Source organism: Filicampus tigris, chromosome 19 (genome assembly GCF_054856515.1).
Source record: "Filicampus tigris isolate MCC_2025a chromosome 19, RoL_Ftig_1.0, whole genome shotgun sequence".
Classification (NCBI taxonomy): Eukaryota; Metazoa; Chordata; class Actinopteri; order Syngnathiformes; family Syngnathidae; genus Filicampus; species Filicampus tigris.
The window spans coordinates 9,232,837-9,260,771 of NC_141235.1; the positions used below are offsets into that span (position 1 = coordinate 9,232,837).

The 27,935-nt window shown below is 45.6% G+C and overlaps 1 protein-coding gene across 3 annotated transcripts in view; it reads right to left on the minus strand.

Annotated features, from left to right (window-relative positions):
• Positions 1-4,716: 4,716 nt before the first annotated feature.
• ankfn1b (ankyrin repeat and fibronectin type III domain containing 1b) overlaps positions 4,717-27,935 on the minus strand; it is a 119,964-nt gene continuing 96,745 nt past the window's right edge. For all 3 annotated transcript variants that reach the window (XM_086017559.1, XM_086017558.1, XM_086017560.1), the window contains 18 exons: positions 27,073-27,292; positions 26,654-26,861; positions 22,554-22,751; positions 21,745-21,858; positions 21,481-21,578; positions 19,365-19,455; positions 15,434-15,541; positions 12,122-12,221; positions 11,114-11,246; positions 10,638-10,757; positions 10,334-10,549; positions 9,372-9,538; positions 8,616-8,766; positions 8,062-8,230; positions 7,797-7,963; positions 7,484-7,691; positions 6,501-7,222; positions 4,717-6,046 (listed from right to left, as the gene is read on the minus strand). In XM_086017559.1, the coding sequence (XP_085873685.1) occupies positions 5,747-6,046; positions 6,501-7,222; positions 7,484-7,691; positions 7,797-7,963; positions 8,062-8,230; positions 8,616-8,766; positions 9,372-9,538; positions 10,334-10,549; positions 10,638-10,757; positions 11,114-11,246; positions 12,122-12,221; positions 15,434-15,541; positions 19,365-19,455; positions 21,481-21,578; positions 21,745-21,858; positions 22,554-22,751; positions 26,654-26,861; positions 27,073-27,292 (3,490 nt within the window). In that variant the 3' untranslated portion in view covers positions 4,717-5,746. The remainder of the gene's footprint in view (positions 6,047-6,500; positions 7,223-7,483; positions 7,692-7,796; positions 7,964-8,061; positions 8,231-8,615; positions 8,767-9,371; positions 9,539-10,333; positions 10,550-10,637; positions 10,758-11,113; positions 11,247-12,121; positions 12,222-15,433; positions 15,542-19,364; positions 19,456-21,480; positions 21,579-21,744; positions 21,859-22,553; positions 22,752-26,653; positions 26,862-27,072; positions 27,293-27,935) is intronic.

Below are 27,935 nucleotides of genomic sequence, written 5' to 3' on the forward strand. Positions count from 1 at the left end.
CCTTAACAAAAGTAATTTGAGGGGGTTCGGATTAAGAGTCCTTGGAATTTTTGTTGGTAGAAAAATGACTGCTATCCATCGATAAATCTCTCTATCCATCCATCGATAAATCTCTCTATCTATCCATCGATAAATCTCTCTATCTCTCTATCTATCAGGTAAACACACTCCCTGTGTGTGTGTGTGTGTGTGTGTATATAAGCCCCCCAACGGCTGCTTACTGCATCCAGGGGGATTTATTTGACCCCTTATTGCCAGCGGTGAGCCTGCGGTGGAGATGAAAGCATGCCTTCCCAGTGTGGCCCCAGTTTCTATAGCTATGGACACAGCCTCACACTGCTCGGGGACAATGGCGGGGGCCCTGCCACTCGCCCCCTTTTGCCAGAGTCCCCTTCTCTCCCCACCCCATCCGTCACCGCAATCATATTTTCAAAACAATAACACAGCCGGGGGAGGGGGGGGGGTATTGCGGGGTTGAAGTGTGTGTGTTTGAACTGGCGCTATGTGACTATGTGTTGTTATTTTTAGGCACGCGTTTATTTGGGGCCGGGTGTGAACATGCTTGTTTAACTTGTGTCAGGCTGGCTGTGGGCTCCTACATTGACTTGTGAAGCAACTGTTTGCGTGCACACGTTTTCTGTTTTCTGTGCGTGTGTGTGCGCGAGAGAGAGCCAGGGCCTTTGATGGCGTGGCCGGAGCGTGCCTAATGTGACTGCTCGCCGGGGTGGGGTGACACGGGGCGGTGCGGCGTGGATGAAGGCGTTGAGCCTCTTGCCCTGGGTACTGTCGATCCTACCGTGGTCCAAGGCTCCCCCTTGCAAACTTGAACGGACCAAAGGAATCACCCCCCCATCCACCCCCCCACTTAAACCCCCCCCACCCGACGCCAACCCCTCCTTCCCCCCACGTGTTTCCAGAAGACATGACATCATGTTTTGCACAAAGTGGTCTTCGGGCTAGGTTTAATATAAATGCGTGCGCGCGCGTGTGTGTGTGTGTGTGTGTGTGTGTGTTTTCAAACCCGTCAGTCTCAGAATGTTACGTTCCTCCGTTTTGCTCCGGCTAACAGACTTCTGTTCACATCTGCAAACCATCCAGACTCGTTCATTGTTAGGGAACCAAGAAGTCTCATGAAGAAACATCCTCCCCCTCTTCTCTCGATGTCCTCCTTTGAGATTCGGATTAATGCGGGCCATTCGGAATGAAATTCAACATAATTTAATGTTAACTCCGTGCCCTCGATGCCAAACCGGGTTAAGTTAGTACCGGAAAATAGTGGAGGCCACACAGTATTGATACTTCAGGCACAATTTGGACATTTTCACACAGGGGTGTACTCACTTTTGTTGCCTGCAGCTTTAGACAATGGCTGTGTGTTGGGCAACTTTGAGAGGACAGAAAATTTATACGGTTATACAAGCGGCGCACTGACGAATTCACATTGTTGCAAAATGTCTTTTCTTCAGTGTTGTCCCATGAGAGGATCTGATAAAATAGATGATGAGGAAAAAATTAACCCATCCGTCCATTTTGTGGGTACATAAAGGGTGGAGCTATACACACACTACCGTCTGTTGATGGGTCAACAGAAAATGGAGGGATGAGAAAACAAAAGGCACCTTTCTAAACACAAAATGCAAAGATCACGTGACGTTATTTGCGCGGCGATTGACATGCTGCGGTTGAAACACAAACCAGATCAGGTTACACAGGGGTCCTTAGTTTATGACACACTGGACTTGCAAGGTTTCATGGTTCTGATGTAACACCCCTCCTATTGTATAACAAATACTTGCTTCGATTTATGACGCTTGCGTCGTAATGCAAGCCAACCACACGAGCTTGAAAAAAAAAAAATCGCAATCGCAATATAGAGAAAAAAAACAAACACAATTTGATTTTTTTTTTTTTTGCCAATCCTTTTTTGTTCAGGCACAATTACCAGCATTTAAATGTTCAGATTTCAACCAAGAAATTTGATTTGATATATTCACGAGGGATAGGGACCGTATCGAATAGCGAAAATCTATGTAGACCATAAATATATAAACCCTTTTTTTTTTTTTTTATAACACCCCCCCTCAAAAATTTGTGAAAAAAACAGGCATAAACCTCCCTCCAATAAGCGTTTCCTACGAGACATGCCAAGCAAAAAATGAGATGATGTCGTCGAGCACTGTTGTGTCCGACCTTCGAAGCACCACCAAGGACTTTAAACACCTTTGTGACACTGATGATGTTGAAGGGCACAGTCAAAGTCAAGTCCGCAGATATCTACACACACTTCCATCAGGTGGCCTCCACACACACACACACACACACACACACACACACTCCTTCTCGTCGGCCCGTTTAATGGGCCGTCCCGTTTGCCAACTGTTCCTTTGAGGGGGCCAGTGCGTCGGGTTGTCGGAGCCGGGATTTGGGAGGGAGGGTCGGTGCCGCTGGATCAGACAGATGGAGGGGGTGGGGGGGGTCAGGCTCCATTCATTTAGCTCTATGAGAACAACAGAGCCCCACTTCAAACAACAAACCACGCAACCTGCTGGCCCCGTCGTCTGCGAACGCACACAAAAGGCATACGCAGACACCCACATGGCGCAACACATGCACGCTCGCGTCGGAGCACATGTGCTTTCGTTACAACCTGCGTCGATTTCAGTAAGGGCGTCTTAAAAAGAAAAGAAAAAAAACCAAAAAAAACACAGGGGCCAAGACGCGGCGGCAGAAAATGAAGTTGTCACCGTTGTTGACGTCGCATCTGCGGCTCATCTGCTCGCCTGACACACACACACACACCCACACACATGCACAGTGGGACATAAAAACACAGGCTCCACCGTGACCACCCCCCCAACCCCGCAGCCCTTCTTTCCCTGGGACCTGCACCCAAAACCCACCAACCGCCCCGCCCCCGCCCCCTCCCTGAATTCACTGGCACTTCCAGAAAGCTCGGAGGCGCCAGCGGAGCGGGGCTCATCTCTTGGGAACAATGAAGCCAGATCTTCATAAAAACTTCAAAAAGGCCTCGCCAAGTGTTTTATAGGTGCTTTAAAGGTTTATGGGCCCTGGAGAGGGAGCGAGGGAGGGTAGAGAAATGAGTGATGCCGCAGTGGCAGCCTTCACTTTTCCCACCCACTGCATACACACACACACACACACACACGCCATCACTCACGTACAAATATGCCTCGAAAATCTGCCAGTAAGTACCAGGCTGGAATCAGACGGCGGTGGGCATGATGGAGCTCTGTGCTTTCCACGCAGGTGTAAAGTCATCAGGCAGCGCCCAACCCGACTGGAATGGAAGGGCACGAAAAAAAAAAAAAAAAAAAAAAAATGACAGTTGGCACCTCCCACAGTAAATTTGCAGTGGGGGGGGATTGCTTTAACAATCTAGCATGTCAACATTATTGCACAGGCATGCTTCAGGATTCCCACAATAAAAAGACACTGGAAAATTTGCAATTTTATCACACAGTACGGGGACGTCTGCGCATTTTCCAGTGGCCTTTCATTGTGGGCGGCCAGAGGTGACATTTGTGCAGTAATCGCCGCGTCTTATCAGCATCTTGTTTGCACACACCTGTGAAGTGGACGGATTACCTCGGCAAAAGAGAAGTGCTCACGAACAGATTTCGAAAGAGTTGTTCGCATAAAGATTGTTACATTGATACCTTTGAGCATCATTCTCAACGTCATTTCTTTTTTTTTTTTTTTTTTTTTTTTTTACCCCCCAAATTGGCTACATTTACTGCACATTAGATTGTGCTCATGTAGCGAATATTTTGGCAGGGAAGCCACAGGGTCACATGCGTTTATTTTCCCATTGTATCTCCAGCGCTGTAAATGCTGACAAAAAGTCAGGTCGTCTCTTTTTTTATTTTTTTTTTTATTTGATAGGACCCCGTATTATGATGAGTCACTGAGCTGAGCGTGCTTCCCTTGACTTGCATGAATGACACTATTCAAGGTTTGCTTCATAGCTGCTCAGATATATGCCAGGCGGTTATATTTAGCTCGGGTCCTTCGGGAGTCAGAAGGTTTAAAATTAGGAGGTGCCAGAATTCCAGTACAATTCTTAAGTTACTGTCAATAAACAGCAAAGGGCTGCTCTTAAAGGCGCAGTGTGTCGGGAAAGATGACTGTGCGTGTGTGTGTGTGATGCCTCAGATAGTGTGTGTGTCTTTGCAGTGATAGAGGACAAATGTGTCAATCTTCCTCATGCTACATGCGTCAACGTGCAGCGGTGTGTGTGCGTGCGCGCATTAGTACGCGTAGGATCTGTTGACAGGGAAGCATGCGACATTATATTTGCTCAGGAGCTGAGAAAACATGTGGCGCTAGCAAGGTGAGCGGCCGCTGAAAGCAAGCTGGCCAGCCCGCCATCGAGCGTCGACGCGCCAACGTTTGAACGCGCCCGCCACAAACTCACGCGCGTAATGACCCAAAACGTTTCTAAACTGGGTGTCCTCATCAAGGTCGTGGTTGAGATCTCAGTTGAAATATCACCTCACACGGAGAGCAAAGCAATAAGCCCCAGAGAAAATGCGATCCACTTGTGGAGGCTGCAGCTTGCCAAATAGTGTGCCCAGGTCTTGGGAGTGAGGTTGAGTTGAGTTGAGTTCAAAATGCCACAAAATGTGTCGTTTTTCCTGGAGAAAGCCACACGAAAATGAAAGAAAGCGAGCGGGACGTTTTCGCTTTTGTCATATTCATTTAATGTTCAATAAAAATAGATTTTAGCAAAAAAGTGACGTGATGTCTCCTTCATGACTCCGCTGAGAGCTCCTTGTAAACACCAGGCTAGCAAACATGTTCATGAGACGCTCTTCTTTTCTTTTACATACAATACATTCAACAACCGCTCTGTTTTGTCTATTTACATAGTCTACTTTGTCCACTTGACTTTTCGCCATCTTTTTTTTTTTTTTTTTTGCAATTGGCCCTCATTAAAGAAAAACAAAAAAAACCCCAAAACATCACTTTAAACAACAAAAGAAGCTAAGCGCTAACACAGGAGAATAAGCCAATGTTCAAGCCAGTTACACAATTTGTAACATTTTTTTTTTCAACATACAGTAGAAGCACATGAGCACACTGTTGTTTTCATAAACTTTGTAAACACTTTCCTCATGTGAGCGTTGTCATGGTAACCTCCTCCTCCTGCTACAATTATTTTGCGATACCGTCGAGCATGGAAAAAGCCTCTTTTCGATGAAATACGCCCCGAAAAATATTGTTGTAAACAGTTATTTGAACGGAATGTGAAAAATGTTGAGCATTGTTGTGGTTTCTCCAAGAAAGTTTTTGTTTTAGGTTATTATCACCCCTCTGAAAAGAAAAGCACCTTTCAAGTCCTTTGGTGGGGAAGGAGGCGCACCGCTCGCTGGTGCACTGTGGGTAATATCAAAACAGCAAAACACTGAACTGCTCAACTTTTTAGCACTGCATGACACGATTTCTAAAGATCCACTCGGCACAATTGTTGGAAGATGCTTTGTTCCTGGTCGAAAAAAAAGTATTGCTTGTTGTTTTGAAACTGCAAATCTGCTGGTTTGAGCTTGTTTTTCCCACATTGGAGCTACAGTGTGTCGACTATACACTGGATGAGGCTACAAGACAAAGTCTTCCACGGAAACCTGCGGCGTCGTTGTCAAAGTTTAGAATTGCAAATTGTCCTTTCATTTTATCCCCAGAAGAAAAATCATTTTAAATAACAAACACTCTCTTTCAACTACAAGCGTCACACCGTGGTGGCTCGGCCGTGTTTGAGCGCGAGGGGCGAGTAGGCCTTAATGCGTACGCACAACTTACCCCTCAGCCAGGGGTTTTGCAGCTCCAGGGGGCAGAAGTCGTCCTGGAGCCACTTTTCCCGCTCGTCCACCACCAGCACGAGGCCAAAGTGCTTCAACTGTTCGGGGCCGTAGAAGGCGTCCTCGTCCGAATCGCCGCCGCCGCCGAGAATCCTCCGGGACACCAGGTTCATCTCTTGCACCACCAGTTGGACCATCTCCCCCGCTGACGTGCAAGGAGTAACGCAAAGCTGTGACCAAGACAAAGGGATGTCATTTCAATTCTTTATTATTACTTCCATTTTATCTCTATATATATCTATATATCTATATACATATATATATATACATATACATATACATATACATATATACATATACACATATATACATATACACATATACACATATACATATGTATATATATAAAGAGAGAGAGAGAGATATATAGATAGATAGAGAGAGAACTATTATTAAAAAAACAGGCTTTGCAATACTATCATGTGTAAATATACATTTTATATGGATTCTTGCTAGGTTCCAACTGTTTGTGAGGCAGTGAAAGTGTTTGAGTGGAAGGAAGAAGAGGGTTGAAGGCTCGAGCGAAACACTGCCTGGAAGTGCGCACCCCGTCCCGCTTCACAATTAAATTGAGAACAGTAAAAATGACAATTAAATATTAATTAAATAACAATTAAAAATGACCTTGACACTGGTCTCCTTGGGAAGTCCCGTGCGGTACTGTGGGTAGACTCTGAGCGTGGCGTGGGAGCCTTTCCTGTGGGCTGCCGGCCGCGGGGACGAGAGCTGCTGGGTGCCGCTGTCCTCCGATAGAGTCCGGGCGGGCGGGCGTTGCTGCGGGCCACGTTCGGCCGAACAACAGCGGTCCACCGACGAGGGCCTGTGCCAACGTTGCTGCGGCGAGGTGCCCGGCGAAGAAGCGTGCTGGGAGTACGACTGGTGGTTGGCGGACGTGGCCGAGGGGAACTCCAAGCTGCTGGTGCGCACGCAAAAAGCCTGCCGCTTCTCTGTGATGTGTAACAGCTCAATCTGCCGACTTGGCAGGATGAAGTCGCTGTCAAAAAGCTCGGGCGGCCCCCGCCGCCGCTCGCCCCCGCAGCAGACGCCCCCTCCGCACCTCCCGAGTTCCCGGCCCCGCTGCTGCTCCGAGGCTTGCAAGACGTCGGGCGTGGAGTCCCTCAGGGCTCCGCTTCCTTCCCCTTGTCCGTCTCTGCTGATCCCGACTCCTGAGCCGCTGCCGTCGCTGCGGAGGAAGCCGCGGGGCTCCAGGGGCGCGGACGTAGAGAGCGGGGACGGGGGCAGCAGGTCCAGCTCGCGCGGGCTCTGGGCCCGACTGGAGTCGTAGTCGCTGTCGGTGGTGAGGAAGACCTCGGAGGAGCCCTCCTCATCCGACAGGCCTGCGAAGTCTGAACAGTAGAAACTTTAATATATATTGTGAGCTGTGAAAGGTAAAGCTATGGGCTTTACTTTTTTTGTTGTTGTTAGGTTTAGAGATAGGAATTTGATTCCTAGGAATTATTTGTTTGCTTACCAGATTACTACACTTATCGACTCATCATACATCATCTGTATTATTTAATTCCCTCACCCAATGAGAATCAAAAACGAATCGTATCAACTCAATACTTTCCAGATGCACTGAGAACGCATCCAATGTGGTGTCAGACCTGAGTGCTTGCGGCAAGGTTCTGGCGAAGGCAAGGGGGAGGGCATGAAGTCGGGCTGGGAGTAGGTGCAGGTTGGCTTGTCAGGCATCACTTCCTTGGAAAAGTCGATCAAGCCGCTGATGGAGATTCCTCCTGTCGGCTGTTTGTAGCGGGCGTACTGCAAGGCCTCCATGATCCACCTCGCGTCCCGCCACACCTCCTCCATTTGCTGTCAGAAACCAGAGATGCGCCTTCAAGTTACAAGCAAGTCTGAACATATGCGACTCAAGTCCGTCTCAAGTCATGTTGCTCCAGTTCCGGTTGTCTTCTGTACCTGAACGTGCTCTTGAAGCTGCTGGTGCTTCTTCTTGGCCGCGGTGAGCTCTTCTTCAGAAAAAGCCTCCCTCAGTGCCTGCTGGGACATGAGCGACTCTAGCTCCAGCAAGGCGGACACCCGGCAGTACTGGCCGATGAAACCGGGGCAATAGGTGTTAAAGTGGACTGGCGGGGGGGCGAGGGGGAGAAGCGGAGACGGTAAATTAAACGCGTTCATGGCAGCGGATCAAGCTTCATTGTTTTATCAAATACCGTACGCTCACCCAGTTCAAAGATCTGCAGGGGCAGCGTGAGGAAGCCGGAACGGGGCGAGTAGGGATTATTCTGACCAGGCGCTGTGCACACTTCGTCGCAAGGAGGGAGGAGAAGAAGGAAGGACACCTTGTGCCCAAACTCCAACACTTCCTGGGTGTAGATCCGGAAGTCCTGTGCCTGGTAACAAACACACTAATTTATTGAGTAAATTAAGAGATTATTATTTCTGTATATATACTTTTTAGGACATTTGTGTTTGCTGCCCTGCCAAGAGATTTTCCCTTTGTAAAATATGTGCTGAATTAATCTAACCTCTTAGAGTGAATCTAAACTCCGTAATCGGGTCGCTTACTGTTTGTAGACTGCCTTGAGAGAATTCCCCAAAAGCCAATTTACGGGAAACTGCGATCAAGTTCTATCCCCCAAACCATGCGAGTTAGTGGTCTAACCAGAAGTGACCAGAACCCCATCGGAATTAAGTTCCGCGGGTTCAAATGTTTCCGGACGATAAACGATAGTGTGCATTGTCATGAGCGACCACGCAGCATGGCCTGGCTCTGACCTGGTTGCCGGGGACATTGATGTGGGCGATCAGATCCTTGATGGCGCTACGTAGGTCGTGCAGCAGGGGCTGCGGGCCGCTCTGCATGCTGGCCTCCGTCTCCATCGGCTCCTCCAGGGAGCTGAGGGCCTGCAGCCACTGCCATTCCTCTCTGGAGCAACACACACAGAGACAGGCCTCATGTAGAAGCCACTTTAAATGGTCTCGGAGGGACTTAAACTCAACATTTTCAGGTCAAGGGACCCCTTACAGGGGAGACATTTTGCAACTTTTTAATTCAGGAAAATATGCTTTTATTCTCCAAAACAGAGATTCTCACAGTGTGCCATGATGGCTTCTGGTAGTACGCGGGCTACCTTAAATGTTACGTGTAAGAATCATTAACTAAGCACATTGTAGATGTATTTAACTTTTCAACACATTTGCATGTACAAAGCTCAAAATTAAATTGCTCAGAAAACAGTGAGGGCTTTTTCAATACAATACATTTTATTGAATCATTACTAAGCATTTTTTTTTTGTTTTTCAATATTCAAGTGCGGTGTTATTGTTCAAACTGAACTATGTTACGGTGGTATACAATAAGAATGAATGCCAGAGCATTTAATTGGACCAAAGCTAAGTTAGGGAAGAGTAGTTGGTTTAATATGTTTGTTTCTTTGGGCACATTTTTAAATGAACAATATGATTGAGTCCAAATTATTTTTGCAGGCCCCCACGGCTCCCCTGACTCCATCCTGACTAAAGGATCCCAACCTGGAGACGTTATGGTTGTCTCGTATCTTGGTGTGACACAGGACGTTGGGGAGCTTCTGAGGCACCAGCGCTCTGATCTGCTCCACGGAGGTGCACAGTTTCAAATATCCCAGGTACAAGCCAGGAGACAAAAGCTTCCTGGTCCGCCGGTGATAAGCAAGCTTCTCCTGTGGACAGAAACGAGAGAGAGAGAGAGACAGAAAAAAAAGCGAGGGTTTGATCATCATCCTTTGGGTCGTTCTTATTGTTGTCATCTGTTTTCCTGCCAGTGGCTCTGACGCATTGCAAAATGGTCCCCGCTGTGTATTTTACTGTATTTCATGATACAGTTTGGCGGTAATGGAGCACAAAGCAAGTATTTCAGTGAACTGCGGTTTATCCAAAAGGGAATTGTCCGCCATGGTTCCGGAACCACAAGGCCAAATCTACTTATGCTGGAGACAGTACAGTATTTGCAACACTGGCATTGACTTTAATAAGTTCAACAAACAAAACAAACTGGAGAACTGCTTCCAGACTGAAGACTTTGTCGTTCCAGAAGCACGCGAGGGAGCCCATCATAAACACATCCAATTGTAATTTGAAAGTGCCTGAGTGAGCAGCTTTGAGGAAGAAGGGAGAGGGGTGATGACTACTGTTATTCAAACTAACATTCCCTCAATGTAAGCTCTAAACAGAAACGTGTGATTGTTATTCATTCAATAGAAAGCCAATTGAGAGTCCTTCCAGTCTTTGGTACAACTTCCCAAAAACGGTATCATATTCCATTATGCAAGGCTTTCCCTAGCCATTGTGTTGACGAAGAGAACGAGACTAATATAAACCACAAGCACTCCTGGCCATTCCGAAACACCATGGAAGCAAGCCCGTATCCAAAACAAAAACACGAAGGACCCGTTTTCCAAAACGCAGCTGCAGTCCCATCAGTGTCTGCCTGCTGAGTGGATTCGAGTAGCACGTACGTGCAGCGTGATGAGGAGCATGTCCAGAGCGGTGGGCTCCTCAGGGGAGGAAATGGACTTGCGTTGGAGCTGCAGTTTGCAAAGCTGCATCCAGCGCACGCCGTCCAGGTTCGGAGAAGCGTTCACGTCCTTCAGGAGCACCAGCAGGGCGTTACCGTGCTTGTCTTTGATTGGCTCGAAATACACTTGACCCAGGTCTTGCGTTCCCAGCATGCCCTGAGAGACGGAAAGGCATCAGAAACGCACCGGGACCCGTACGGTTCCAGGCGGAACTTCTAAAGATGTCGGCCTACTGAAGTCCTACCTGGAGATGAGAGACGGCTTGGAGCATCTTGAGACGTGTCTGCAGGGTGCACGAACAAGCTGACTGTGTGGGATTGAGACACTGCTGCAACCAGGGAATCTCCTCCCACAAGTAGGAGACCTATTAAATCGGTAATGTATCATCAGCTAAGCCATCTGCTCTCCTTGAGCACAGACTGCTGGTAAAACTAATAAACCAATAAATAAGTTTGTACTGCCGCCTTGATCACAGATTTACAAAATTTGAGCTCTACCGGCCAATCGTGATAATGCTTCCTGATGATGTCATCGGCATCCGCTTCAGTGTGAAAACGGCTTCCAGCACGTCGGACCGCGATCTGGATCTTGCCAGCCATATGTGCGTCTACCTCAAATAGTCCCCCGTCATTTTTACACTTATGTTAATATCTCGATGTATACCATTATCGTGACGGTTTAAACTGATTTTTAGGCCATTTTGCCTCGCCTTATGTGTACCTTTGTAAACCAAAGGAAATCCTGCATCAGGGAGCTGGGGTAGCAATCCTCAACCTCCACGATAGGAATCTGGTCCTCGGGAGACACCAAGATACTGTCATCTCTGTAGAAGATGGACGTCAGATAGAGACCTCTGGAAAGAAAACAATGTTTTTAGTTGTGTGGCTAAAAACATCTGGAATAAAAACAAATCATTTGGAATAAACGCAATGTTTTTACATAACATCTAGATGTATGGTGAAAGATGTAGGTATAGATACTTTGGACGTGGAACTGAATTAATATCTCAAAACAACCGTCAATGTTTTGCCAAATCCTTTTGCTTTTCAGCCAGAAGTAGCATGATCCGCAAATAAAAAAAATATTAACTCATTCATAGCCAGACATTTCCAGACCCTCTTTTACCCTAACATTTGGAAAAAATATTTTTTTAAAAATATATAAATAGGTTCCTGGCTGGACTGTGAAAAGACAAGTAAATTTGTCAATGGCAGTGAATGAGTTAAAAGGGAAGTCAAGTCAAAAATGTTCTTTACAATATGTTCTACACACACCGACTAGTCTAAACACAACATTTTGATTAATATTGTGTTTGTGAAATATCAATCAAGCAGAAAAATCCACTCTTTTTCACCCATCCATGGCACTGCCCTCTGCTGTCGACTGAAAATGACATCACAGTGGCTAAGGTAACGACCGTCACGACTCACCTGTTTTCTGGCTTTGGTCATGTGATGCCGGCAAGATGAGCCCTTAGGCACTGTGATGTCATTTACAGTCAACAGCAGAAGGCGGTAATCATGTCAAAATGGCCGCCCTTTGAGATGGGGTAAAAATTGTTGGATTTTGATGTTTAGACGTGTTTAGACCATACCAAAGTTTGATGGTCAAAAGAAAATAACTTTTAAGCTTTTAACCGCTCGACCATTGCCTAGACTTTAATTCATTTTTAAAGGACTTCACATTTTTGAACGGTTGTATACATGCCAACAAGCAAATCTCATTTACCTTTTCAAGCTTTTGACAAACTTGCTGTTGGGCTGAAAGAGGTGACGCAGGCTTTTGGAGACGGAATGTTTTCGGCCTTGCGCCGGAGCTTTGCACTGTTCTGTGAGGACAAGAATAATGAATCAATGACATTGTGTGTATGTTTTTGTTTTGTTTTGTTTTGAACTGCTCGGTGTGACAAATTGTGCCCATTACTCTGACTGGCTGCCACCAATGAATACCTCTGTCCTGACACATCTCCTCCGGTTGACAGCCTGTTACCTAATTGACAACAAACCTGACACGTTCAACAACACGCTCAAAGTGGAATGTTTTTTTGACATTTCGTACGCTCCGGTGGCGCGGCACCATTTGACAGCCAGCGGCAGACTATGGGCCTTGAGGGAACCACTAGCTCTCAACTCCCAGAGGGACACTAACTGCGTGTGTGCGCATGTGTGCGCGCGTGTTTACCTGCGCATACTTTAGCCGCTGGAGCATGGCACGTCTTGAGCTACGGCCATACGAGTGGAGCCAAGGAGCTGTAGTAATTTGTGTGTGTGTGTCTGTATGCGTCTTAACCCTTCGCCACTCACTGACAGGGAGGTCAGTTAAGTCTGTGGGGACGTGTTTATTTTTAGTGGGCCTTCAGGGGGTTGGAGGCGAGAGAGGGAGGTGTGTGTGCGCGCGGGTGTGCGCTCGTGTGTTTGTGTGGGCGCCTGTTGGTGAGATAACGCACCTCCCAACTCATTAGACACCCGGCGCAGATTCCCTCCCCTCCCAGGTGATCATACTCTCGCCCCCAGGCCACTTAGAGTCAATAAATCCCCTCATTCAGGAGGCCGAGAGAACTAATTTTCCCTTCAGATGGACACGACGAGGTGGAGTAAAAACAGCGCCCTTCGACGCCCCCTCAACCGCCCCCCCTCCGCCCCCCCCACCCTCCCTCGATTTCTCCAGGCTCGCGAGCGCGCCGAGCTGCGGGCCTTCAGTGTGCGCTTGACACTGAGTAAGACAGACAAGTCGGGCTGACTGCTGGGGTGCCAGTGTTAGTCAAGGCCTCTTTCACAGTTTAATTAATTGTGTTTGGACAAGGGGGAGAGGGCGGCGCGGGGGCTGCGGGCCGTGCGTACATGGACAAGTGGGGGGGGGGGGGGGGGGTAAGCGGGCAATGCGCTTGAATATTTGTCTGTTCATGTACATGCGTATCTATGTCTATCTTTATGCGCGTGTGTATATGTATGGAGCGTACTGTAGCCAGGAATGAGGGCTGCGAGGGCGGCGTGTGCTCCTGCCTGTGTGAGACTGCTGTAAGTCAGTGTAATTTATGCCCTCTCCCGACTCCAGCCTAGAACTCGTCTCTAACAGGAATAACAAACATGACCCGGGGACACGGTACCTTGGCTACCGTGGCTGAACTTTCAAGCTCAATCAGCCGTCGTCTGAAGAACGGCTAGCGCGCTCAATACTGACTATTATACAGAGTATAACTCCCCCCCGGTTCATATGGTAGCGCTCCACAGTGGACAATAGTAAGTGGGCGAGTGTGTTTAGGAGAGAAAGAGAGCTGGACAAGCCCGTCAAGGCTGAATGCGGTCGGCCGTCATGTAAAAGAGTCAGTGTGGACAGCTTTTGACACTTATGGGAGCAGCTTACAGCCGCCAGTGTTTGGCGATATAAACAGTTTGAGTGCGCGAGAAGCCGATCTGCACTTTGTCACCAAGGGAGGTATTCAGCGAGGGGGAAGGGGAAGGGCTGAGTCATGGAAAGGCGCGGGGTATTATTTCTGAGGTAGCATTTCAGGGTGCACGGCCCCCCCCCCCCCCCCCCGACGTACACGTCACATCATTGACTTTTATGCATCTATCAAGGAGTTGTCTGAAGTAATCAAGTACAAATACTTATCGTAGTTACTGTACTTAAAATCTTCGCCGTCTGACATACCACAGAAAAGAGTTGTTAGCAACCCTACCAAAGTTGAATGGTTAAAAAAAAAAAAAAATCATCAAGTATGTAAATGAAGCAGTTCACTGCGCCGGATAAGCGCCAATGTGAATGAAGTACGGGAGGGCGGACAAAACTGAAAGCGAAAAAAAAAATGCTATATCTATAACTGAGTACTTCACTTTGCAGGCGCTTTCAGAAATGATCTTCATAATGTATTTACAAACTAATATCTGAACTCCGTTTACGGGGTAGATTTTTCCGGTATTTGTGCACTACTTAGCATCTACTGTACTTGTCTGATGACTTTTTACTTTTACTCCCTACATTGATACACAGATGTCTGTACTTTCAACTCCTTGTCAATTTGGAAACTAGGCTTGCTACTTTTTTATCCTTGGTGAATGACGACACAAGACTGCAACTGGATACTTGGCTAGCAATTTGTCAAAGTCGGTCTAAGAAAAAAAACGTGACGGTCCCCAAAAAAAAAAAAAAATGAAGCTTGGTTTGTTTTGGTTGCGTGGTACCGTCTTCTCGTCATCTCCTTTGGCCTTAATGGCCACTAATTTCATAGAGACGTGCCGTTGAAAAATGTTTCATGAGGTTGGAATTGCCCGACTGGAGAAGAACTTGTCTATGGAATAATGTGCATTTGACGTGTACAGTCTTTCCATTAATTTAGTTCATGGAAAACTAATGTCTATACATGAAGTTAAAGAAGCCCGTTTCACCTGTAGATTTACAGGGCTCGCCATTCCTGTTATGTTGTTTATTCATAACGTCGTTACGCCCATCTCGGCTTATAAGGTGGAAAAAAAACAGACATCAGTGACATGGAGGAAAATGAACCAGGAAGCATTAACGACAATGACACACACTTGATTTAAGAGATTTTTTTTTTCGATGTCGGCTATGAGAATGATTTATGGCAAAAACCACCAGTAAAATTCTCTGTCTGATCTGAAAAAACACATACAGCTGTCCATTGCTCACGTTTGTTTACAGAGAGTGTTTTCTGTAACATGACCAACCGCGGTGGCTTGAAAAAAAAAAAAAAAAATCCTGATGTGATTTGTGTTTGCTCAAAACGCGGCATAGGTTCACGCCACGAGCTGCGAGCGGAGCTCCCGCCGCTACATCGGCGCTCAGGAGTCGCCTTCACGTCGCGGGTCAAGTATATTTGCAGCTCTCGTGTTTTAAGTTGCTACTCCCCCCTTGTTAAATCTAATGCCGTCATAAAACCCTGAGGCGGATTAAAAATCACACGCTCATCCATAGTTGATTGGTTTAGAGGGCTGCGGTTTCAAGCATGTAAATCATTGCGGGTATCGTATGACTGCTGAGTCTTTTAGCAGCCAATAAATCAATCTAAAGGGTTTATTATACCGTGGCAGACGCAGCTCTGATGGGCATCTTTTATTTGGGCAAGCAGCTGGTCTAGAACCTCCTTCTGGCCTCTTTGCCGGGGAGCGCGGCCGTCGACGTCCCTCCAACCTGCGGAAGGAAGAGAGGGACAGATTTTCATCAAGGGAAAAATACAACTATGGCAAACTCTCATTTTGAAATGTTGTGGGACATACTGAAAGTGGTAAAGAAAATAAAGGTAAAGTCTTCTCTCACTTGTCTAGACTACTGATTCCTGCTTCTTTGTCAGAATGGTTTCCAGCATTCCATTGGGAATTGCAAGACATTCTTTTCCAATTTCTTCTATTATGACTGTTTTGAAAGTTAACCTTTGTCTTTGAGATATCCACATAGGAAAAAAAAAAATCCATCGCCGTGAGGCCCGGGGAACGTGCTGGGAATGTAATTGTACATCTTTGCCATCACTTCCGAGATGTTTTGTGGCAAATTTTAGATTTTCTTCCTTCAAAAGTTAATCGTACATTGGCCATTATATATTATTTTCAACTGAAACAATCGCCGCTCTTTGGAACGTTCATGTGAGCTGCAGTGAACCGAAACACACCGGAATTCACTATCAAGTGGCTCGAAAGTCTTCAAAAATTTGCTTTCACACTCAAGCGGAATATTTGCACCATATTCATTTTGAAGCAAATCTAACCAGCCACGAATGAACCAAGTCTTAGAGGAGGGGCCAAGCTTCGAGGCAAGTTAAGCGAAAAGCAAGTGCAAAGCGGGTGAATGTCAAATTCCCCTGAAGACAAAAACATGAAGGAAGAAATTTCAAATAGATATTGGCATGTAGTTGACTTCTCTACTTGTTGATTTTATTCATCTGAATGGCTGCGCAAGACAGACCCGTCACCTTCGGGAATGCCCTTTTTCGCCTCTCTTTCCCAGATGGATCAGTGAAACGATACATTAGGCGTGCCTTGTTATCTCAAACCTTCCTCTGCTGTTGACAATACAGTGTTACACTATGATTTAACAACGTCTGTATACGCTTTCAAGCATTACATACCCAGGTCTAAAGAGGACATGTAGAACATAGCGCAAGCTCTTTGAACTGGCACATGAGTTATTAAGGCCTATCAGGTGTTGCATTCAGTCTTTGTATTTTCACAAAACTTCCCACCGCCTTAAGGACAAAACTGTCACGATGACAGATGGCCATTTTTTTGTTCCAAATGCTAACATTACACTGCTTCGCCACGTTGTCGAACAGATTGGTAGTGTGTTGCATTGTGTGCGGCGCGGGTCACAAACACAACTTGGTATGTGCTCGCTTCAATATGCTCAGAGAGAATGTGAAGAAAGAAAGAATACACTCACTATCAAGTTTTCCATTTGGTTTAGTTACAGTTTAGAATACCTGTGAGGCGGAGTTAAATGGAACGTTAAAGTCACAGTGCATCTCATCACTCATGGATGACTCTCAATCAAAACAAATTGGTTGGGACTAACAGCTGTATAAATCAGCATTAAGATAACAGGCTTCCGTTAGATGAAATTATGTGATTGGGTTGAACATTATGGTGTTTAAATATATAATGTGTGATTGTCTTTTGTTTTATGTATCCGTTTTACGGTAAACTTTGAACGGGAGAGGCTTGAACAAAGCACGCTTGGTCTCTTTGGAGAACTGGACGAGCGAGAGAGTGAGAACAGGCAGTGAGGAGCACTTGTGTTCCACTCATTCACTGCCAGACATTTTCAGACTCTCTTTTACCCTAAAGTTTGAAAAAAATGTGAAAAAATATATAAATAAGTTCCTGGGATCGAATGGCTGGACTGTGAAAAGACGTGTCAATACGTCAACGGCAGCGAATGAGTTAATAAGGCTACGTGTGTTATAATACGTTGATATGTGGTCAAAGATGCAAAATGTTTTTAAGCTTTCATATTGCGGCTCAGGTGGGCCTGGAACGTCTCCCCTGCGATAAATAGACGATCACTGTAAATGTAAACACATCCTGATCTGTAGCGAATGAGCTTCAGTTCTACTTGTTTTGGGTCCTTAAAGCTGCCTCGGACCCCCACACATTTAGGTTTCTATATTAGCTGCTGCTCAAACAGATACAGTCGTATATTAAGAGTACTTGGAGAGCAGTGCGTATATAGAACAGTCGGTGCACACATGCAGACGCACGCACACACACAAGCACCATGGCTGGAACATAACACAGCACACTTTGCCTCCCAAAGCAATAAAAACACAAGTAGTAAAAGGACATTTACGAATGCATCAATGAAAAGTCTGTACGTTCCATTAAAAGAATACTGAAAATCTATTCACTATCTAGGCCTGCATTAGAAATCACACAGACACACTCTTTCTACCTCCGCCCCCCCCCCCCCCTCGCGTACAGAAAGTGATCCTTCAGCACGACTGCCCTCTTTGCATCCCTCGCTTGCTCCCCGAAGGATGTGTCAGCGATAAACCCACCTCCCCCGCGCCCCCTTCTCGTACCATCACGCACCACCCTCACCCCGGCTCCCACTCCTGGAGCCCCCCGGAGGGCGAGCGGGTCCGAAACACGGTGAGCTCTATTCCCGGAAAGGTGCCTGTCCAGACAGGACAAGCGGGCCCTTTAATGGGCGTCCACGGCCCGGTATAAGGCCCCCACTGTTGGGGCCGCGCCGCGCGCTACAGCACAGACATGCAAATATTTCCAGTGGTAGGCCCAAATGGAAAACACAAACACGCAACATCGAAATTAGCTCGGCGAGCGGGAGGAAGGTGGACAGTTGAGAAAAATAAAAGAGAGGGAAAGCCCAGTCTGTTCGAAAAGACGACACAAACACTGCCGGTGAAGACAAACGCGTTCATGTGTCCCCCAGATGTGCCGCGAGGGTGCCAATGCGCCCAAAGTCAAATGCCGTACACATGAATTGCAAATGGAGGCAAAAAGAGGACCAACGCTGCGCTGCGGTGCCCTCAACACCTCAGCTGTTGCCGCACATGACTTCACCATTAACTTCTCGACTGAACCCGGCCAGCTTCTTTTGTCGGCCAGCGCCAAACACCGGCCAGGGGCTACGGTTACACTCGCTGACGTCTGCAAGCGGGGGTCCCGCCGAAGGTCCAGCTGTCAGCCCGGCCGATGATGTCAAAGCGACGAAGGCGTGACGCTTGAATCGACCAATGAGATCGGTGACCCGGCGGCCTTAATGTGTGGGAAAACCGTGATGCATGTACACATCAGAGGTGGCCAAAGTACTCCCACTCTGGATTTAAGTAGGGGGGGTAGTAATCTCATTACATGCTGCATGTTGTTGTTTAACTCATTCACTGCCATTGACAAATTTATTTGTCTTTTCACAGTCCAGCCATTCAATCCCAGGAATTTATTGATATTTTTTTTTCAAACTTTTTCAAACATTAGGGTAAAAGGGGGTCTGAAAATGTCTGGCAGTGAAAGAGTTAAAGCTAGCTAGCTATCGACAACGTTCCCTTAGCTTTGCTAACGTTGCGAACCAGAAAAAGAATAGCGAATGATAACAACTGAAAAAACCCCCTGAAAAAACGCTCATTTTTTCAGATTAGATAAAGATTTTTGGAACGCTACAAGCTGCTCGTTTTTAGGCTGGCATAAGACAACACATTCGCCTCAAATCATTTTTGTAAAGTACGACAATTAAACAACTTTCTTCAATAGGGCTAAAAACATCCCTAAAAGAAAAAAAAAAGCCAATTTCAACAAAGTATGGAGTAGAAAGTATAGCTACTAGATCCGTTTTCAATTGTAATGAGTCAAAGTAAAAAGTCATCAGAAAAATACATCTGCAAGTACAGATACCTGAAAGATCGACACAAGTACAGTAGCCATGTACACCAAAACCACTGCATTGACTCAGTGAGGCCACTCACTCAAAGCTCAACATTGTGTTTTTCTGTCAAATGGAGACTTACTAGAAGGAGTGGCGCAGGCGGGGGTCGAAGCGAGTGCTGGCCCCCAGCCCTTCATGTTGTAGGCTGACACTTGGACGTAATAGGGGGTCCCCTGGAAGGACAGGATGAGGAACGAATCAAGGCATGCAGAGAATTACGTCAAACATTGCACAAAACGTGCCAATTTCTACTTTCATATTCATAGACACATAGTTTCTCTATGAATAAATACAGGCGACCGAACCGAAGTATGTCACTGTTGTACTGTTACAGGGCATCGATTTTCTTTCTTCAATTTTTTCGATACAAAATCCTATTAAGATTAACGGAAAATCGTCTCATTTATTATGAATGAATGTGTGTGTGTGTGTGTGTGGAAGGCAAATCCTCTCCCAAGGAGTTGCTGTGCCTGTATCTGTGCCCAGTGTGCCGACAGCAGGCCACTGTCCTTCCCTTTCTCAGCCAGATCAATCACGGAGCCGCCGCCGCCGCTTCCTGACCTCGCCTTGACCCCTGTCATGTGACAGGAGTGAGCTTCGGGGGCTGGCAGCGGGGTTCTCGGGAGGAGAAAGAAGCGCCTCTCTCGCTCCCCCCCCCCCCCCCCCCCCCAAACAAACGGGCGGGATTGTCCATTAGTCCACATGGGCCGGACATAAATCAGGTGGCAGGCTACCAAGCTGCTCTTTTTAGCGTGTTGGTGGCAGTTTGGCAACTGTTGCTTCTCAATGGTCAGAAGCCATTTGGAACGGGAACAAACTGGGTTTTCCCCAATTGTGTGTGTGGTGTTTTTTTTTGTGCCAGGTCATAAGTCTTCGGTTGAGCGGTTGGACCGGTGGCGACTTCAGTGGGCCGTTTGATGCGTGTAATAAAGGACTACGGAGAGGTTGTTTGTGTGTAAATAATGTGGGATAATACCCCCTAAATTGTCAGCTTTGGCACCAGCAGCTGCGGGAGTGGGATCTTGCTGTTTTTGTTTTTTTTTGTGCCACATACCAATGCAGATTGCTTTCATATTTTGTCGATTAAGAAACAACATGGCGTTTTCAGCCACTTGTTGGGCAAGGACTCATACAGTATTTGGCAGAGGCGTTGGAGTCGAGTCACATGACCTGACCAATTTCAAGATTGGGACTGGCTTGGCTAAGACAATGTAGGATCACAGGTAAACTCTTCAGAAAGCTTCACTTTCACTTCTGTAATGGTATTCATCATTTTGTTATTTATGTTTCCATCTCTGAATGTTAGCTACAGAAAAAAGAAACAAAGCTCAGATCTTGGCTCTTAGATTAGCACCCCTTAACTGATTCACTGCCAATGACGTATTTATTTGTCTTTTCACATCCCAGCCATTCAATTTCAGGAACTTTTTTCAATTGTTTTCAAACGTTAGGGTAAAAGAGGGTCTGAAAATGTCTGGCACTGAATGAGTTAATGTGTTTGAATTCCTGTCGAGAAGTATTAAACTAGGTTGTACTCTGCAGTACTTTTTTTTATACATATTTTTGGCATGCATGAACCAAAAAAAGTTTGGCATTCGTTACCTATTATCGCATTTGGGTTTTTTAATTAGCTGCCGCTTAATGACGTTGCTTCTCGGCAACACGCATTAAAATGAACACAACTCACTGATTTAAGACATCCATCCATTATTTACACTGCTTATCCTCACAAGGGTCGCGGGGAGTGCTGGAGCCTATCCCAGCTGTCTTCGGGCAGTAGGCGGGGGACACCCCGAATTGGTTGCCAACCAATCGCAGGGCACAGAGAGACAAACATCCGCACTCACAATCACACCTAGGGGCAATTTAGACAGTCCAATTAACCTACCATGCATGTTTTTGGAATGTGGGAGGAAACCGGAGTACCCGGAGAAAACCCACACAGGCACGGTGAGAACATGCAAACTCCACACAGGGAGTCCGGAGCCGGGATCTAACCCATGACCTCAGAACTGTGAGGCGCACGTGCTAACCAGTCAACCACCGTGCCACCCCTGATTTAAGACATGCATAAAGCAAATTCCAATGCATTATTCTTGAAAATACGATACTATATAAACAGGCAATAATAACAGTCCATTTTGACTCCTAATTGAGTGTTTGTTCAGATACAGTACAGAATTCCAAGCCCAACTCACAGAGGTGAGTCCAGTGATGTTGTACTGCAGCACGGTGTTGTCCTCCACCACCACCTCCCCCAGCACAGAGCTGAAGGACGGCGTGGAGCTCCAGCTCACTGCAAACACAAAGACATCCACAATCACAAACTGTGGGCTCTAAAACTACTGTATTTTGTGGTTGGGGGCGGGAAAGACATTCGTCAAACACTTGGCATCTTCTCATACTGGAGGGTTGCATATTGTAAAACCGTGACGTCGGCTTGATCCGGCACAGCGCCTGACCTTTGAATTTGGTAACCACAGCAGAGTTGATGCATTGGGGTTCCTGGAAATCAACCGTCAGGCTGGTGCTGCTGCTGACAGACAAGCGCGCTGAACTCGGAGTGTCTGGAGGGTCTAAGTGGAGATACACAAGGAGATAAAAAAAAAAAAAAAAACGACAAAAAAAAGAAAAAAATAGAAAGAAGTCAGCCAGATGGACGACCGACATCTTCTGCATCCTACACCCGTTTCAATGGAGCTGTGCAGCGCAGCGGCGGCTCACTTTAATGACATCATTTGCTCGCTTGCACAATACGGCGCTCATCCTCGTGTGAAATTGCAGCAATTTACCGTCACTATCGCAATGACAGCCGCTCAGCATGCAAACGCACACAGATGGAGATCATTGTGAACAAGATAACATAAACATCATTTGGGCATACAGAGATTTTTTTTTTTTTTTTCTGGTGCGCAAATCAAATCAAATCAAATGAGCGGGTGGAATTATGAAGTAGGGTGTGGGGATTCACTCTCACATCAAAGTGCAGATTGGTTTGGCTTTAGGGACGTGTGTGCGTGTGAGTGTCTGTTTTTGCGGGGTGGCTGTCTCCCCAGCCACTAAATGTGTCATGAAGTGCCTATAAAAATTAACACACACACACTCGGCATCCTAGTGTGGAAGTCATTACGTTGGCCCAGACAAAATAGGCAGCCGCGAAAAAGAGTAGAAAAATGAAAAAAGGACTGGTGAATGGCTGCTGTAAGCCTCCCTATCTCAGAGGTTCCTGTAATCCTTTATAGCTGCCATCAAAGTGTTGCAGCAATCTTACTTGCGTGCTCGAAGCCCGTCTGCATGCGTCTGAAGAGCCGCAGCCGCCATTCCCAGGCCTTGAGCTGCCGCTCCCGGTCCGAGCCCTCTCGCTCTCCGGGGCCTACGCTGCCCACCTGGGTCTGAAGCTCGAAAACACGTTGCTCAGCCTCCTGCACCAAAGTGGCCAGATGGACCGCGCGGCCCTCCAAGCTCACAACTGAGAAACACAGAAATCAGTTTTTGAAGCTCCAAATGCAGTATAAAGGACTGTTAATTTTTTGGGGATGAACCATAAAAACATGTCGTGATTGTCACAGAAATACCACAAAGAGAGGAAACTGGCAAGAATGAAAGGGGAGAGTTGATTTTTAGGAGGCTGTTTGCATTTCAGTGACAGAGACTCTGCACGCTTTGCTTTCCAGCCCCGGGAAAATATAAAATAATGAATAGAGTTATGTATTATTGTAAAACACAAGATATGCAATAGGTACTGTGTTGGTAGGGTTTGGCAGTGACACAACAGGCTTTGCTTATGCTTAGTATCCACATTTGTTTTTTGTGAAAGCTCACGTGCATTTTTGATTGGCTGTTCTATCTGTTACATTGCAAAGACGTTCATCAGTGATTCAAATTTTGAACCACAGCAAAACTAGTGGCGGTCTGTGATACATATTCACAGTATACATACATACATACATACATACATACACACAGTATGTGTGTGTGTATATATATATATATATATATATATATATATATATATATATATATATATATATATATATATATACATATATATACATATATACATATACACACATATATATACATATACATATATATATATATATATATACATACTGTATATACACATATACATACAAATATACATACATATACATACAAATATACATATACAGTACACATATATACATATATATATATATATACATATATATACATATATACACATATATACATATATAAACATATACACACATATATATACATATACATATATATACATACATATGAGTGAATCAATAGTGGCTCAGCTGGTTGGAGGCAACTCATGCACTCCATTGTTATTATCCACACCACAACCCTGTGGATCGTATAAGCCAAAGTACAAATGCATTGTACAACTACAAGTATTGTACAAACAGTTCATTTAGCCATTTAATAAAACAAATGCGGCTCAATTGAATTTTCTTCAGAGAAATTGAGCATAAATCTTTTGAGTTCTTCTGTTTTGTAACAATGGTCTTTCATGGAGCTGACTTAGACCAAATGAACAAACATGGTTAACCAACAGAAAGCTCTAAATACTAAGCAATGAATTAAACAAAATAACATCACTGTGGGAAATCCTGAAAAATTATTTTGCAGGCGGCTTTTTGTTGTCCCAATAAATATTTGAACTGAGCTTTCCTTGTTGAGGGATGACAACATCCAGAAGGAGACTGTGTGAAAGTGAGAGCGGTGGGCGAGACAATTGCTCTTCTTGGGGAAAACAAAAATGGTGGGAGCATACATTTAAGTTGCCGCGTTCTCTTTTTTTTTTTTTTTTCCCTGCAAAAGTGGTGGAACATTTTGATCTATTTAAATCATGAACCGCAGCGCCAAAGAGCCTCCACGAGAGGAATGTTTCGCCTCAAAGGGGCTACAGCTTGACTAAAACAATGTGGACAATCACAATCATTTATTTCACCCAAAATGCATCAAAACAAAGTAGCAGTAAAGGAGATCCGACACCTAATCAGTGGTGGGAAGTAAAAACGTTTGGTTGTTGTTATTGAGTAGATTTTTCCAGGTTATTCCATTCTAATCAAAATGCGATACTACCAGGTAATGCAGAATTACAGTATTAGGCCGAGGGAAGACAATAGCATATTGTACTTCTTTTGGCGGCCCTCACTCACCAAGTGTTTAGGACTGGTGTGAGTCTGTGTTTAGTCTGTGTGGCCTGCGTTTGTTCACAGTGGATTCCACTGTTGAGCGTTAGATTCCACTGTTGACAGTAAGTTTAAAGCTCTGTGTCAAAATGTCCATCTGGCTGTTTGATTGCTTTAGTGTCTCCTCGGTGGCTGCGGGCTTCTCCTCTAATGTGAGCGTCTCCACTGCCGGGTCAGTTGGAGCTTTGATTGGCCCCCCGCGTACACTTCAACTCTGCTCGGTAATGCAACAGCTGGGGTTGAGGTTTAAGGTCGGGGTTCAAGCCAGGACTTACTGAGGGGCAGGCTCCGAATTCCCAATTTGGAAATGGACTCTCGGATTGCTGGAAATAGTTGCTGAGGGTGCAGAAATCAGTCCCAAAAATGACATGTTGAGTCTTTCAAGATGCGAGACATCAATCGTCTGATATTTTGCTTTTTAAAGTGAAGGAGAAAAAGATGGTTCGCGTTATTTAATGCCTCTCCCAGTTAAAGTTGACTGTCAAACTAAACACAAAACAAATTGTGTATTTCAAACAACTATCTAAAAAAAAGGCCCTGCTAGCTTAACGCTAACAAACAATGGAAAACGCTCTTTACATGCTAACAATTAGCGAGTATGTTCACGAAACAAATTAAACTTATCTCAAGGCACTAATGTGTTTCTATGACCAATCTTTACAAATGTAGTTGTTCTTTCTTTCCTATGAAAGTCCTTTGTGCTATCGACATTCATAGCATTGCAGTCAAGTGTTCTCAATCCAACGACACCTTTGCAAGACGTCTGGATCAGATCTATGGAAGTGTGTGTGTGTGTGGCTCCGTACGATTCGAACAGGCGTGTTGTAATCATTAACAGAAGAATGGAGCAGCAGATTATGCAGATGACTAAACAAACACTGCAGCGTGATTACTGCCACGCCACCGCTTTTAATCTATCTTTGCTAGCATAGCACACACACCAAACCACGCATACACTCACATATCACATATACACAACAACATGACAAGTACACACACACACGACCACCTATGCAGTCACGCAAACGACACACACAATTAACATAACCAACACATTAGGACATACAAGGTGGAAGATGGTGTCATGCAGTTAGCGAACATGACTCATTACTCAGGGCAACTCTGTGAGCTACTCTGGTGGCATCGGAGGTTGTCGGAGAAGCGGCACTGTGCGTCCATGGCGACCGACGTTGCTTGACCGCAAAGCGCCGGAGGAAGCAAAAGCAAATCAGTAGCCGCTATCTGCTGCGTCTTGACAAAACTGTCGTCAATGCATAGGCTTAGGTCTCCTTTTCTCCGTGGAGCATGGTTGCTATGGTGACACTCACCAATCAAGGTCTCACTTCTGTGGATGTCAATAGTGAGTTAAAAGCAGACACACACACTGCAGTACTTGCGTTTATGTGTGACTTTAAGGGGTTTGGTCTCGTGAGTAACATCAGGAGCCTGGAGTCAGTTCGGTGGGCAATTTACCACGCAGTTCAGTGAGCGCGTTTCCTCCATGATCCTTGCGAGTGCCTTCATTGTGTATGTCTGCATTTGACTGTTTGTCCCGTTCAATAATGGTTGTACACTGTACTCGGCCTTTTTTTCACAACTTTTAATGAGTGGCGGCATATCTGAAACTCAGATTTTGGAATGCAACACAAAGCAAAAAAATGACCGGCCAAGACAGATTGCTTTAACTCATTCACTGCCAGACATTTTCAGACCCTCTTTTACTCTAACGTTTGGAAAAAAATTGGAAAAAATATAAGTTCCTGCTATTGAATGGCTGGAGTGTGAAAAGACAAATAAATACGTCAATGGCAGTGAATGAGTTAACATGTTCATCCTTTTGGTATATTATAGGATAGAATTGCAAATTTTGCAAGTGACTGTGCTACCGGTTTCATTTTTCGTATACTTTGATGCGCTGACCGACCACTTGCCGATTTCCGTGGAGGCATCAGTGTTGTTAATGCCAAAACACGTGATCGGTGATTAATCACCTTCAACTTGCTACCATCACTGCACTGTGGTAAAGTCGACGAGTCAGTCGACTAGTCGGCTTGTCCAAACACACTACATTAAGGTTTGCAACAAATCAGTACCATGGGGAGCTGAAGTGAACTGTCCAGCTCGGTGGAACACTATCAGAGGCGCGGCATGTTTCTTTACTCACAGTGGGGGCTTTCTTTAGCACCGGCGCGGAGCAACAGCTTGGCCATAGGCACGTTGTTGGTCATGATGGCGATGTCGAGTGGCAGGAGGCCTTCGCTGTTTGGGGTGTTGAGGTCCAGCTCCTCTAAGCTGTACTGGGAGAGCAGCAGCTGCACCAAGTCCAACTCCTGGTGCTCCACTGCCTCAAACAGCGCTTCATTGCTCTGGAACTGTGACACAAAGGCAGTTTGTGGAGCGTTCAAGAAGAATACTGCTGAGTCGTATCAGTGAATTCACAAACCCACAGTGTTTAAAGTTTTTTGGCTCTAAAAGAAAGGAGCTGGTCAGGAGCATGTGATGTTAGTAGCTTCTTCCCAGTCTATTTTTAGACAACAACGTTCCCGTGATTATTATTCTATTCCGACGTCGCCTCGGACTTACTATGGTGGTTTTGCGCAGCCTCTCCTTGTCTCCTCCCCGTCCCGACAGCACGCTGTCCTCCAAAGCAGAGGGGTTGGTGCTCACACGGAACTTTCCAGACAAGTTGCGGTACAGGCGGCGAGCCGCGCTTGGCGAGGACAAGCTGGCTGACTTGCGGGCCGGGGTCGGCTGGTGGGCCTGGTCCCCCCTCATGGGCTGCGTCATCTTGGTTGAATCAGCCCTGCAAGAACAAAGAATAATAATGATTAAAAAAAAACATCGATGATGCTTGATGACTGAGCTGCACTAAGCACAACATTAGAATCGTAATTCTCTACCCACTACCACACAAAGATGAGGATGACTCATGCTGCGGTAAATATCAGCTTTAAATGTCAGTTGTTGAACCATTTTTAAAACCAAGAATTGATACAACATGTGTAGTTAAACACAAAATGATTCATACCTGGCCAATGTTTGAGTGAAAGTGATTTATTTGAATGCATTTAATAACTTAGATTTACATAGCGCTTTTCAAGGGTTTCGGCTGGAAATGACACAAAAAAGTGGCAAAGACTATGAGGCATAAATGAAAAGTAGTTTTATTTTGTAAATTATTCATATTCTTGACCTTATTGAACATTTTCTTTTTTTTTTTTTCGTTTTGGAGACTTCAAATGGAGGATGACAAACCGTTTGAAACGAGCACACTTTGCATCTTATTTAGAGAACTGTGTGGTCGAGTCTTCTTTTCGATTCCACGTTGAAGTTTAACGCGTGTTTTAATCCTTTTAAATGTGTTTCGTTTAGGAATAGTAAAACTATTACCTTTCTACTAGATATGGCCTCTCTATATGATATTTTTTCACCTGGTCTGGAACGTA